This window comes from Bubalus bubalis, chromosome 16 (genome assembly GCF_019923935.1).
Source record: "Bubalus bubalis isolate 160015118507 breed Murrah chromosome 16, NDDB_SH_1, whole genome shotgun sequence".
Lineage (NCBI taxonomy): Eukaryota > Metazoa > Chordata > Mammalia > Artiodactyla > Bovidae > Bubalus > Bubalus bubalis.
The window spans coordinates 57,884,275-57,899,110 of NC_059172.1; the positions used below are offsets into that span (position 1 = coordinate 57,884,275).

Sequence of the window (14,836 nt, forward strand, 5' to 3'; positions counted from 1 at the left end):
TGAATAGTAAGATAGTATAAATGACAAATTTTTATTTTAAAGATGTGACCTGCACATTGGACAGCCTCTAGTGTAAACAGTGGAACATGCTGGGGTCTTTTCAAGGCCAGGGCTGCAGGTAAATGTAAGCCTCCCTGGCCCTTAAGCCAGAGACTCCTAATTTCTAAATCTTAATTCTGGCAGCATCTCAGCCACCTAGAAAAACAGTTGAAAATAAGGAAAGGTCAAGAGATAGATGTTATTTTTCTAACAAATGGAGATCTTTGGGTCAAACACTTGTTTGCTCCTCAGTCTGTCTCAGGTTGATAAACTTATTAAACTCAAAGAGAAAGCCTCGCCGCCTAGTTACTGATTCCCAACAGAAGCTTTCCCCACCTGCACCCACCAGTATTTGCTGAATTGTGCCAAGTCGTCTCCCTTTGACTCTGTTCAGCCACAGAAAGGGTATCATAGAATATAGATGTAAGGAAATTTCCTTCTATTCCAGAACATTCCAGTAATTTGCAGAAACCAGTGTTTTGGGGTAGAATTTGTATTTAAATGACTCTCCACTTCCTTGTCTGATCTCTTGCTGGTGGGCTATCCTTGTAGGAATTTTACTGAATTCTCTGGTACCGGGACTCCCACTTCTCTTTCCCCAAAAGAACTAAAAACATTTGGTTTCAAAACAGGACATTTTTTTCCTCAGTGTCATTTCTCTTAGAGGAGTTGATCTCAATGCTTGTTTATTATGAGTAAACTGTTTTACAACAGCCAACGTTATCGTAAAGTAAGTTCCATTAGAGTTAATTCCAAGATTATGTAGTTTCTTTTGTTGTGTAAAACTGTGGTATTGACTGTTCCTTTAAATAAAGTTAGAAATGTTTATGTATTTCTCTTGTGATAGTAAAGTATTAAAATTTAATTTTTAAAGAGTAAAAATCTTCTAATACCTACAGCACCATTGTTCTAGCACTGTCCAATATAACAAAATTTCATTGTAATAACAAAAAAAACCCTGTATTTTGTATGATTGTACTTAACATTTATGCAGTGCATAAATGCAACTATAGAACAGCATATTCATATGAATATATGTTCTTTATACGTACAAATGCCTTACTGCAAGACCATGGGTCTACATTGTTCAGATTTTAAAATAAGTCGCTTCGTAAGATGGATTTGGCCTTAGCTGACAGTGGCGGTGCTTCCTCCCGTGTGTGTTAGTCACTCAGTCGTATCTGACTCTTTGTGACCCCGTGGACTACAGCCTGCCAAGCTCCTCTGTCCATGGGGTCATCCATCCAGGAATACTGGAGTGGTTGCCATTTCCTCCTCTGGGGGATCTTCCCAATCCTGGGTTCAAACCTGAGTCTCCTGCATTTCAGAAGGATTATTTACTGTCTGAACTCCCAGACGTGGCAAGGGTTTCCGTGGGCATGTTAAAAAAAGTTATTTCTAGGACTCAGTCCACTAGCAGAGTGAGGATTCCTAACTCTGGCCAGCTTCATACCAAAAAAAATGTATCTTGGCACAAGTACTTATGATTTTCTTTTTAATTTTAAGCCTTAATTTATTAATTCAGTATGTAACTCTTATCACAGCCATGTTGCTTCATACAGAATTTGTCACTGGGGGTCAGTCATTGGTCTTGTTCTGTTTGTTATAATAATATCAGTTCTCTCCCAGACTGGTACTTGAGCTGGCCAAAGTGAGTGGATAATAGAATCAGGCTGTGTATCACATTGTATTCTTGTTCTGAAAAGCATAAAAATTAGTGCCATTTAACTTTAAAAAAAATATATGAAGTTAAGTCATTTTCATGGAAACAGACATTTTAGCTAGTTTACTTTTGTTTCTTTTTTGGATTTTTGAGATTTGAGAAAAATAGAGCCCTCTTTGAAATTTGAATTGCTCTGGAGTATTAAACATTATTAAGAAATTGGTTAAAATTATTGAAAACAAAGAGCTCTCGGGCTAAGTGTTTTGGCATTACCTTTGAACACACCTAGTGTTGACTAACTAGGGTCTTCCCAGGTAGGTAAAGCCAGTGCAGGAGACGAGGGAGACATGGGTTTGATCCCTGAGTCAGGAAGATCCCCTGGAGGAGGAAATGGCAACTCACTCCAGTATTTTTGCCAGAAAAATCCCATGGACAGAGGAGTCTGGTGGGCTGCATGCAGTCCGTGGGGTCGCTAAAGAGTCATGCGTGACTGAGCACACAGCAGCGGAGTCCAGCACTGACTGGAAAGAGGATGTGAGAAACCACACCATGCCCTCTTCCAGCACCTGTAAGAAACACCGGCTTCCTGGGTAACTGCTTCTTACTTGCATTCTCCCCGCGCCTCCTGGCACACAGATGTCTTCTGTTCCCCCAGCTCCAAGCAGTTTTATGTGGTCAGAAAGAATCTATGACTCAGTTCCTCTCAGACCACCCCTCTGCCCACAGAGCTGAAAATGATTGCTTTGTCATGTCCCATTCTTTGGCAGCACATGAAGGGCTTAGGGACAGTTGGCATTTCCTCCATCAGAGAACCAGCCTAAAGATTCTGAGGGCCGGTGCCCTGAAGTTTTGCCTGCCCCTTCTGCCTGTCTCTGATTCCTTGACTGGGGAAGCCTATGGTTGCCAGCCTTCCATCCCCACCCCCATCGCCAGGGTGTGTCAGCCAGGCTTGCTCTTCTGTAGCGCATCTCAGCCTCATCATCATCCCTGCCTTCTCAGTTCACCCTAATGCAACTTGCTGTTTGCCATGACACTGTCCGCCAGCTAGTTCACAGCCTTCTGAATTTATTACCTGGCCTGCTTTCCATGGACTTGGCTTATAGGTGACTCTGTTGGGATGGAAACTGTGGAGAGTACATGGCATTTGATTTATTGGAGGAAGAATGAAATTGATCTGATATGATTTTATAAAGATATGCTGGCTGCTACCTAAAATATCAGCAGTTAATTTAGGTACTGTATGGGTTAAAAGCTCTGGCTTTGGCCTGAGACTGACCAGAATTTGTATCCTAGTTTTGCCTCATATTAACCTGGTCAAGTTTCTTATCTGATTTTTCATTTCTCTATTTGCATAATAGATATAGTACTAATAAGGACTAGTGTGTAAATTAGATGCTTAAGCTAACTTCAAGTGTTCATTTATTTTAATTAGCACTCTGCCTACCTCTTATATGGTGCACAAGAAATGTTAGTAATTATTACTAAATAATATATTTTTTTAAATTTCTCCATTCCCTCCTTCCTTATGTTGTTTTTCACTCTTCTCTCTCACTTCGTTCTCTTAAGAGGGTAAAGACATATATTGATACTCTCAGACACATCCACAGGGTTTATGGAGCAGATCTGATCTTCCAAGAGCTGTTTGGGTTTGTTGTATCATAACCTAGATGCTATGGCTGTGTCACACGCAGCTGCCTCCTCATGCGGTAATCTGATTTACACATTACTCTGGGCAGCCTCAGAAACGATTGGTAAGTAAGTACCCTCTGTGTGAATGAGACAGTGGACTCTAAAGCTACAAGGGGAGACCTTGGAAATCATCTGATCCAGGCTTTTGCCCCCAGATAGCGCCACATTTTAATGTTCTGTAAAATGACAGTTGGCTGGTTTTTCCAGCTTGAAGCACGGAGAATGCCTGTTCTGTTGTGGGTTCTTGGAGTCAGATTATTAAAGTTGTTAGGAGGAATTGTAGTAGTCGCCTTGTCCAGTGCTTCTTTCGTCTGGCATCACCAAGAACCGATTTCACACCGTGTGCTGTGCAGGCCCTGGTGATGCAGAGCTCAGTGAGACGTTCAGGGGCCCCCAGTCTTCCTCACACCAATACTGGGCGCCCTTTCTAACAACATCGCAAACGCCAGCCTCTGATTAGACATTTGTAATCAAAAACAAAGAAGACCTCTCAGCCTGTTATGGAAATAGAAGAGGAGTCTGCTGAAAGGATTCATTTTCTTAAGAGCAGTGGGGCTTCTGGCTTGAGCATTGGCAGCTTAGAAGCCAGTGAGATGGTAGTTTCTGAGCTCAATCCTAGCGTTGTCAGATTGGGATTGGATATACTAGAAGAGCAAGGGGGAAAGCGGTTTTTTTGCCAGGCTTGAGAAGGGCTTAACATCGCCCATTAATTATTCAAGATTAAATAAGGAGTTGGATCCTGATGACTCCATACATTTTAAGACTTTACATAGGTAATGTAAATACAATATAAACAAATCATTAAGTGGAAAATTTCTAGTGACAATAAAGATACTATTTCACAGGTCAAATTGTTCTCATTTCATAGTTATATGGTTTTTTTCGAGTTGAAGGGGACCAAAGAGTTTATCGTATCCAGTTGCTTCTGGACTTAATTTTTAAAGTGAAACCTTACTCAGAATATAGATGTGTAAAAGGAGTAAAATCAGCTGTGCTCCAGGTGCGGCCTGGCCTATGTGACTACCCCGCCCCCGCCTCACTTCCCTAAGGGGCCCCTCCTTAAATCCCGAGGACCTTAATCTAGTACTTTGGATCAGTTCTAATAATTGAAAAGATTTTTCCTGTGTTGAAATTGTTACTTCTAATTATTCCAGATTCCGGGCCCTGGAGCAGCGCAGCATAAAGGCACTGTCTTCTGTGTGCCCTTCAGATGCTGATGAGCGCTCCCTGTGCCCTTCCTGCCTGCACCTTCTCTTCTCCCCGATAAATCAGCCTCGTGGCTTTTAACCTTCAGCGGCGTGTTTTCAAAGTTCTAATCAGGAACTTTTCTCTTACGTGATTCTATTAATATCTCTTCTTCTGTCTTGGAAATAGAGACAGAGCTTCTACTAAGTATCTCAGGTGAATTTCAAGTTGGTTTTAAACTCCCCCTTCTTCATCCTTTATTTTTTTCTCCCCTTCAAACTGAATACTTTCAGCCTCTTAGAGAAAGCTGTTTATCATCAAGGTTAAAAAAGGAAAAAGATGTTAAAGACCCAGCCTCAGAAGGAATTACAACTTAGGAAGCGGTCTGAACTGAATTCCCATTTCAGGATCCTGCCCATACAGAAGTCGGCTCTCCACAAAGCCACCCAAACGCCTGTCAGCACCATGGGGCGGGGCCGAGCTGGGCGCCCTCGAGTCCCCTTTCTGGCGGCATCGGGTTTCCGGGGGCCGGCGCTGCCCTGAGCTCGCAGGAGCCGCTGAGAGCAGCCCCCTCTGGCACAGGCACAGCCGCCTGCGCTGCTGCAGCGCTTCCACTCCATTCAGTAGCAAAGGCTGCCCTTTGAGGAGGAACAAGCGATGGGGCTGTTTCTGACATTAAAATACAGTTTTCTCTGGCATCTGGGCAAGTTGGTGTTTGTCTTCTTTGATCTGGGACCCTGTTTTCTTTCCATTCACTTTAATGGACTGTCCGGTGGTTAGGTGTGTTATTAGGTGTGAGAGCATTTATTCCCTTTTCTTTCACCCTCTTCCCATGTTTTATGTAGAATGGTGCCTTCTAGTTTGAACATCCTTTCCTGAGCTATATGTGATGCTTAGGAAGCATGAGTTGATAACAATACCCTGGCCTTCCGCATTTTGTCGTATTCCGCCATCTGTGCGGCAGGTGCAGGGGGTGAGGTTTCTGCTCCTTTGGGTGCTGGACAGCATGTCGGGAGCACAGATGTGAGCTTGTGTCCTTCAGTTGGTGCCACTGCAACAAGATGCCTGCAGGCCCCTCAGCCTGGGACCTGTAGACGCCTAGGGAATCTGTGACTCAGGGTCTGTGGGCTCCTTGCATGGACTAAAAGGTAGATGCAAAATTTTGTGTACAAATTCTTGTTTGCATTTTCCTGGAGATTTTTCAAGGCATCTGAAACCAACTAATAGTTAAGGATGACTTGAAAAGAGGTTTCAAGATCTTGAAATTGAACCAGATAGATCTTCCACTCAGGACTTATTACAGTGGTGTTAATTTTTTTTGTTTTTAAGAAAATGCCTTTAAAATTCTGTTTTAAAGCAAGCCCATAACTGACCATCATTCAGCATTGGTCATCTGATTCAGGACTAATGCACTAGATACTATATGAAAACCAGAAGAAAACAGAACAGTTAGAGTGCCATCTAGTGGTCCGAATGATAATTTCACAGCTTTGGAATCAGGCCCAGGCCTTCTCCATACACCCAGGTCTTTAGCTTTTTTTTTTTTTTTTTTCCCTCGGGTCTTTAGTTTTAGCAGCTTTCTAAATCAAGAACATTTTTTTCCTCTCAGGTAATTGCAGACCATAAAGGTATGTGGTCATGATACTTGTCTTCCACACAGATGCTGCAGTTGTGGATTCTAGCCTTGCTTACTCTGGAGACATAATTTTCATAAAAGCTTAATGCTGTAGATGGCATGTATTTTATAGGAATATAGGAACTACAGACTTTGAGAGTCATACTGCATTTGATTATACTTTTAATCATAAAGCTGGAACAAATTGATGACTGCCATAAAATCATGTTGATATAGAGGCTTTGTTTTATTTTTTTTTCAAGTTAGAATAAATTTAAAAATTGAGTAATTTGTCTTAATTACTCTTTGTATTCCTTTCATGATGGTGACATAGAATGATGTTCGCCAAATGGTGCAGAAATTGTAAGGTTTCAGAGTTGAATTCATTCAGGGAAAATATATCAGACGATTTGTATCCACATGAAAATATGCTACGAGCATAGCTCTCAAGTCCTTACTCTGCTGTAACGTAGCAATGGTTGATCATGTTAACTTGTTTATTCTTTTATAAATGGGACTGATAACAGTATCTAACATAGGGTTGTTGTTAAGATTAAATGAAATAAAGTCGGTAAGCACAGTGCCTTGTATATAAAAAGTCTTTTCATTTATTAAAGTCTCTTTAATATTGCTGCTGTTACTATCACTGGCCAGTTTTTGTTTTTTGTTTTTTTCAGGACAGCTGTAGTAAAATGGAAACAATCTTGTATCTTATGGAGAATTTTATAGTTTTTAAAAGCATTTGCTCACATACAGTCTTCTTTGATTAGTTTCAATAAATGTTTACTTATTCACATATATTCAGCAGCTATTTATTCAACTCCTATTAGGTATAATCATCATCTTTGGCATTGCAGGTTTGATACTGAAAACAGCAATAAAAAAAGGCCTCACGTGGCGGGGGGTGGGGCGGGGGGTTAGACAATAAGCAGTAAATAAATAAGGTGATTTTACACAGAAGTCATTAGTGTGAAGGAAATTAGTGTGATGTCATAGGGCACGACTGGACGCCTCCTTGAGGTTGAAGAGGTGGCCAGGAGAGATCTTTCTGAGAAAGTTGACATTTAAGTTCTTTCCTGAATGAGAAGGAGCCAGCCACGTGAGGGTTGGGGAGAAGCCGTCCTGACTAAGGGATACAGTGAGTGTAAATGGCATTGGTGGGAACGTGATAAGTACATGCACAGACTAGAAAGAAGGCCTGTGCTGCTGGAGCTCAGGGAGCCCAGGGCGCGTGGCTGGAGGTGAGGTCAGAGGACTTTGGACTTTATTCTGCGGGTTCTGGGTGAGATGAGGTGTGATTCAGAGCACCAACCACAGAGACTGTCTGGTTTTAAATCTAACCTATTGAGTGGTCTTCAACAAGTTTTTTGACTACTCTCTGCCTAATTTTAACGTCTCCAAAGTGAGAATGATGATCATTTCTTCCTCCTAGGATTGCTGTGAGGATTAAATGAGATCAAAATATGTGTGAAGTAGTCAGCAGAGTGTCTCCATGCTGCTGTTTTTTCATCATCAGTATCTAGGTTCAGTTTCATCACACGTGCTACCCCCACGTCATCATCAGTGCCCTCAAGTTACAGATGAGAACACGTAGAAGTAGAGGGTGGTTTTGAAATCAGAATATAGGCATCTTGACTTTGCAGCCATCATTCTTTTCCCAGTGTATTCTGCGACATGAGCTCCCAGAGTGACACCTCTCTGATCTGAATCTCCTTAGCTCAGAGCTCAGTTGTATGCCCCTGCGAATGTGAGAAAATTATCAGTAAGGGTTACGGTGTGTGGTAGGGAGGCTCCATGCCTGTCTTCTCCCCACACCTGGGACCCTACACCAAAAGCGTTAGTGTGCACATCAGAATGCAGAGAGGAGGAAGGAGCTGACTGTATTTTGGGGATCTTGTAAGGCACTGAATATCTTCAGACACTGAAACTCTTCCTTAATTGCAGCAAATGGGGCCCTACAAAATATAAGTAAATGAAATCCAGGGATTATCCCCAAATTTTTTTCTAATCCGACTTTTAGTGAAGGTATTAACCAGGACCCCACTCCCCCCGCCCCCAGCCCTGAGTTGAATTTCCCTCTCCTCCACCTCTTCCTGCCTTTGCCTGTCCCCTTCTGGGGTAAGCCATGGCAGAGGTAAGGATCACGAAGTGAGAGAAACAAATGAGAAGCCAGGAGCTAGGAAGTCCACCTGCTCGCCCTGCCCCTGTTCCTCGGCCCCCGCAGCACCTCCCCCACTGGCACTGATGGCCGGCTCCGTGTCTCTTGCAGAATGTGAGCACCTGATCCGCCACATGCTGGTGTTGGACCCCAACAAGCGCCTCTCCATGGAGCAGATCTGCAAGCACAAGTGGATGAAGCTAGGGGATGCGGACCCCAACTTCGATAGGGTGAGTGGGCCTCCACTCGCCCCTGGGAAAGCCTGTTCGGGCTGCTGCAGGCTCTTTTGCATAAGATTGTAACCAGGCCAGGACCTAGAAGGGCAGGCCTGGATGCAAGCTGTTGTGTAATCCTGAAGCAAGTGAAGCCAGCAAGAAGGAAGCTTAACCGGCTGAGCTGTTGCGGAATAGTGATACCAGTTCCTGACCGCATGTCCTCATATCCGGATCCCTTCCCGGGTCTTGGGACAGTACAGCCTCTTCCCACGGGATTGTTCACCTACTCTTATCTCTCACTGTGCACAGTCCAACAGATCCTGCAGCATTCCTTTATTTAAATCATCGTAGCCATCCCAGGTACCCCAGGAGCTCAGGAAAATAGTGGCCTAGCCATCTTATCTGCTCCTAGCTGAGTACCCAGGGCTTTCTTGCTTAGGCTTCATCTAAGGCCAAAAATATCACAAGCTAGGGAGCATGGAACAGCTTGTTCATTATATATGATCTGCCATCTTGACGTAGTTAATTGGGAGTTTGATAGCTTGCCTTTTTTTGTTACAGTTAATAGCCGAATGCCAGCAGCTGAAGGAAGAAAGGCAGATGGACCCTCTGAATGAGGATGTCCTCTTAGCCATGGAAAACATGGGACTGGACAAAGAGCGGACACTGCAGGTACCTAAGTGAGCAGAGGCTGGGGTGGGGGCTGCGCTCCCTCTGCCCTGTCTTTCCCATGTATCCTTCTTCCTGGGAACTTGGATCTTTTCGTTTTCCTCCCATTCTTCCTCTGCCCCTTGAAAAGAAGGTGCTTTACTCTTCTACTATTACTTTTAAAAGAGTTTTGGTCATTGACATGCTGTTTCACCAGGGTTTTTTGCTCTTTCCCCTTTTCTCTCGGTAGTCGTTAAGATCAGATGCCTATGATCACTATAGTGCAATCTACAGCCTGCTGTGTGACCGGCATAAGAGACATAAAACCCTGCGTGTTGGAGTACCTCCTGGCATGCCCCGAACTGTGGGCTTCCAGCCGCCAGTCAACCTCCAGGTGGGTGATAATGCCAGTGATCAGATTGAGGACTAGTAACATGGAGAGGGGTGGTGGTTATCCATTGCTCTCTAACGCCAGATCATGCTTACCCGTCGCTTCCCAGCTGCCATCTCTTCCTTTGTCAGAGGCCAAGCAAAGAACTCAGTCTTTCTTTGATAGAGTGGGTGGAAGAGTATTCCAGCACTTGGAAGGGACACCAATAGTTGAATTTTTTTTAAAAAAAAAGAAACCGTAAATCATTGCGAGAGACTGTCTTCGCTAAAGAATACTTCCTTGTAGCTTCTAAGAGCAGAGGAACCAAAAACTCAGAAGTAGAAACATAGACTTTAGCCATCAAGAATGTTTTGAAAGCCTCTATGATTTCCCTCTGGTGTTGAAAAGCCTCTTTGTGTGTGTGCTGCTTTGCAGGCGGAGCAGGCTGGTACCACTATGAACATCAGCGTCCCCCAGGTGCAGCTCATCAACCCAGAGAATCAAATCGTGGAGGCAAGTAGCAGCCCCTGGTGGCTGTCAGCTGAACCTACTTTCTTTCCCGTAGCCTCGTGGCCTCTCTTTACTACTACTTCTATGTATTTTCTTATTTATTCATCTCCCCATTTATTTTTGGCCATGCTGGGTCTTCGTTGCCTCTCGGGCTTTCTCTGGTTGCGGCAAGTGGGGGAGCTCTTCGCGGCAGTGGGTGGGCTTCTCGTTGTGGTGGCTTCTTCTGTTGCGGAGCACGGGGTCTAGAGTGTGAGCTCGGGAGTTGCTGCACACGGGGCTCAGTTGCCCCGCAGCACGTGAGATCTTCCTGGACCAGGGATCTAACCCGTGTCCCCTACACCGGCAGGCAGATTCTTAGCCACTGGACCACCTGGGAAGTCCCCTTCCCTTCCTTCTTGTTTCTCACTCTCTCTTGTTTCTGATTTGTCCGTGCTTCCCTCACCTCAGCCGGACGGGGCGGTGAACGTGGACAGTGACGAGGGTGAAGAGCCTTCCCCTGAAGCGCTGGTCCGCTATCTGTCCATGAGGAGGCACACAGTGGGCGTGGCCGACCCCCGGTGAGTGTCCGGCAGAAAATTCCCATCTGACTTTGAGTTCCTCCTGTGGCACATTTCCCCTACTTCGTTGTATCGCCCAGATGAGATCTGATTCAGTGGCCAAGACGCGCGGTTAACCTCTTCAGGCTCCCTGGTAGATCAGACTTGACTGGACTTGAGGATCACAGAGCTGTCACTGGTGGAGGCTGGGCTGAGAGCCGCCATCGAGCCAGGCACTGACAGTACTTTGGTGAAGAGCATAGCATGTCTTTTCCCGCAAAGACTGAGGTCTTCTGATCTAAACCACATAAAAGTACCCGTGAAAATGCATCTGTGTTTGACAACTTTTAGAGATGCTTTTTGCCATATATTTTAATGGAAGACTCAATCTAAGACGTGAGGACAAACAGCAGAATAGAATTTATAGGTGTAAAAAAATTAAATTCAGTGAAAAAAAATTATGTGAACAAAAGTCCAAAAATATGCCGAATAAGTACCAGTTTCCCAAATCGTTTTCCCAAAACAGCCCTTCATTGTGTCCCCTGCTTGCCCGCACACTGGAGAAATGGACTGAAGGCCAGCTCTCTTGGTTTTTGTTCAACACTTGAAGATTCTCACCATTAAAAATAGGCATGCCACTTTTCTGGCGATTTCTCCTGAGTAGGGAAGAGAAGGTTGTGGCAAGAGTCCTCTTGAGAGTTCAGCTCAGAGCAAAGCTGGTTTCTTTTTTCTTTGAGTCATTTCCAAAAGAGCCTCCCCTGCTTACTGGTTTGCTTGCTCCGCATTCTCAGCCTACAATGAAACAGGCGATAGGGGAGCATTCTGGCTCCGAAGACAATGTCAGCTTCGGAGGGTGGAGTCCCGTGTCACCCTGTTAGTGGAAAGCGCTCTTATTTTAAAGTGTGCTATAAACCCCTCTGTCGGAGCTCCACAGCCCTGCCCATCCACGGCTTATCTGCCCATCAGCCCTGATGGCGCTGACAGCATTCTTTCCCCCGTGAATCAGCTGCTACTTTGGGGCAGCCATTGTTTGAGTGGACGGCCGTGTCCTCCCTTACTTGCTGTTCACCTCCAGGCCTCGGAGACCTGAACTGGACGGGGGCAGTGTTTCCTGTTGGCGCAGAGCTGTTGGTTTTACATGAGTGGTCAGTGCAGAATGGTGATCCCCAGCCACAGATAGCAAAATGGCAGAGAGCCAGATTCCACACACCTGGCTCCACACACTTCTGCTCGCTCTGGGACCTTGGAGAGAAATACACATTTAGGAGGAAGGTAGAAAGATAAACTAAACCGTGCGGAATTTGGCAGTGTCCTCAGTTTGGGGCTCTAGGTTGTGAGGGAGAATTGTAACCAGACTTCTCCATCGTCCTGTTTCCTGTCAGCACGGAGGTCATGGAAGATCTGCAGAAGCTGCTGCCTGGCTTTCCTGGAGTCAACCCTCAGGCTCCCTTCCTGCAGGTGGCCCCGAACGTGAACTTCATGCACAACCTGTTGCCCATGCAAAATCTGCAGCCAACCGGGCAGCTGGAATATAAGGTATCTGACCTGGGAGAGGGCTTGCCCCCAGAGAGCTCGTCTGAGCTGCCTTTGAGAAACGCAGAGACCGTCCCCAGGATTTCAGGGTGTCCTTAGAAGGATGCTTTCTCTCGCCTACGTCACCATCATGGGATCCCTTCCTTTCAGTAGACTGGAGTACTGCTGTCTTCTCTCCTCTTTTCTCCCCACCTCACTGAACTATCCCTCCCCGTCTCCTCCTGCAGGAGCAGTCCCTGTTACAGCCGCCCACCCTGCAGCTGCTGAACGGAATGGGGCCCCTTGGCCGGAGGGCATCAGATGGAGGTGCCAACATCCAACTTCATGCCCAGCAGCTGCTGAAGCGCCCACGGGGACCCTCCCCTCTTGTCACCATGACACCAGTGAGTGGCAGCATGAAGCCCTGCTTGCTTTCTCAGAGGCTTTTTGTAAAGAGGTTTTGGAACTCAGGGTCTCCAACCAAAACGTCTGAATTTCTTCTTTCCCTCAACATGCAATGCTCAGTGTCATTTCCATTTTTTTCAGGCTAGTAGAATTTTCCAGACTTAATTTTTGGTTAGCTTCTTCACTTAACCAAATAATTTCCATACTGTATTCTGCTTCTGGAGGGATTCATCTTTGGGGAGCCTCTTGTAGACACTCAAATAAAGGGCGGCTGCAGCCCTGCCTGCTTCAAGTCAGGGAGTCATAGTCTCAGGCCTGACCTTCCTGCAGATCACATTTTTCTCAGGCCCGACCTTCCTGCAGATCACATTTCCATGCCAGAGGGCAGTGGAAGCTAACAATTTTCTCTGGGCTTAATTGCTTTTTAGACTGGTTTCCAGATTTACCTTCTCACCAACTCTTCCTCCTTTGATTAACATACCTCACACTTTTGGTGCCAGCTGGATCCCTTGATGATTTGGCTTCTAAGCTGACAGTTGGCATCTCTCAACCCCATGTTTTTTAATATGATGGTCACAAAGATTCTTTTCTTCCCCTGGTTTCTGTTTATTTCTGATTAGTTTCCTGCCATAGATAGATTCATTCCTTCATTCATTTATTCATCCATTAAATCTCATACTACATTAAGGTTGAGTGCTAATTATATCCAGAGCCCTCACTGGGTATTTCAGGGCAGTGCTTCTTAAGGTGTCTCTCTAGTTTGAGGACCTTGTTTTCCCTATTATCAGAAAAATTAAAATTTTAAAACATATGAACTACAAGGCTAAATTTTATTTGGTTCAACAGAAAAAATTACTCTGTTAAGTTGCTATAAAGGTTTATAAATATTACTCTCTGTTACTTTACCTACCTTATCTTAGATCAGTAATGAAACAGTTTGTAGACTGATGCAGGTCTACTGTGCCAGTAACATGGCTGCTGGGAAAAGGGAAGAATTCATATTTACAGTTTCTGGCCTCATTGAGCTTATACTATAATAGGAAGATGCGATCCACATATGTGAAGTATTGGAGTAACAGTAAAAGACCAATGTGATGAAGTGCTGGAGTGAAGACCGTGGGCCTGTAGGTGGCAGAGGCACTTAGGAAAAGGCCAGGTCAATGCAGATTTGGAAGGGTCCAGAACAGCTTTATGGGAGGTGCAGTGACTGTCCACTGTAACTGTTTTTGCCAAGGTCACTAATGAACTTCCGGTGGATGTTTTTCATCTTTATCTTTTTGGACTTCCCAGTTGTATTAGTTATGGCTGACCATTTTTCTCCTTGAAAAATGGTCTTCTTTTACCCTATTCTTTTGTGTTTTTCTCCTAGCTCCCCTTTTCAGGTTCCCTTTCTTCTTTTTCCTAGAAACCCACAGTTCTGTCTGAGGTCCTGTTTCCATTTCATTTTACAGACTTTCTCTGAGTGATCCTGTCCACTTCCCTATTTCTGTCACTGAGAGATTCTCTGGCCCACAATGCTTTTCTGAGCCCTGCACTTCTATCTATATGATTACCAACTACACAGATCTAGTGGTTACTTGGCAAGTCCTCACCATTTTATTTCAGCATGTCCTCAGATGAACACGTCCTGATGCGGTGAAACCTGTGTCTCGCTCTAGGTGATAGGGAATGGCACCATCACTCCCCTAGGTTTTCTGTTTAATTCTTCCCTGTCCCTTACTTCCCACATCAAAGCAGTTATGCCATGCCTGTAAAGTAAGTGTCTATCTTCTGTCCCATCTCCACTGCCTTTTTCCCCACTCAAGCTACTGTCATCCTCTGCCTGGATTAACACAGTGGCTGCCAAATGGGCTTCCTGGTTCCAGGCTTGTCTCCTCATCCTTGTCACCCGACATTTTCACGCTGCAACTAAAGCAGGCCAGCTTTCTAAAATATAAATCTTGTAACATCATGTCCCTGCTTAAAATCTTTAGTGATTCACCACTGCCTTCCCTCAAAATAAAGTTCTTCATGTGGTATTCAAGGCTGTTTATAACTGGCCACAGGGCTCCTCTCCCGCCTCATCTGTAGCCACTTCCTGCATAACCCTGTTCCCTCCAGCCTCACAGAACCGTAGTCAGGGTTCTGGAAACCCTAGAAGCATTCAGATAGTGGAATTATCCCAAAAATTTGTTTTGTTTTATAATTCAGTTCAGTTCAGTTCAGTCGTGTCCGACTCTTTGCGACCCCTTGAATCACAGCACACCAGGCCTCCCTGTCTATCACCATCTCCCGGAGTTCACTCAAACTCA

At 44.8% G+C, this 14,836-nt stretch overlaps 1 protein-coding gene across 4 annotated transcripts in view; it reads left to right on the top strand.

Moving 5' to 3' along the window:
- SIK3 (SIK family kinase 3) overlaps positions 1-14,836 on the top strand; it is a 264,012-nt gene that overhangs the window by 224,726 nt on the left and 24,450 nt on the right. For all 4 annotated transcript variants that reach the window (XM_006056875.4, XM_025266844.3, XM_006056876.4 and 1 more), the window contains exons 7-13: positions 8,461-8,579; positions 9,126-9,236; positions 9,463-9,606; positions 10,018-10,095; positions 10,540-10,649; positions 12,011-12,164; positions 12,389-12,544. In XM_006056875.4, the coding sequence (XP_006056937.2) occupies positions 8,461-8,579; positions 9,126-9,236; positions 9,463-9,606; positions 10,018-10,095; positions 10,540-10,649; positions 12,011-12,164; positions 12,389-12,544 (872 nt within the window). The remainder of the gene's footprint in view (positions 1-8,460; positions 8,580-9,125; positions 9,237-9,462; positions 9,607-10,017; positions 10,096-10,539; positions 10,650-12,010; positions 12,165-12,388; positions 12,545-14,836) is intronic.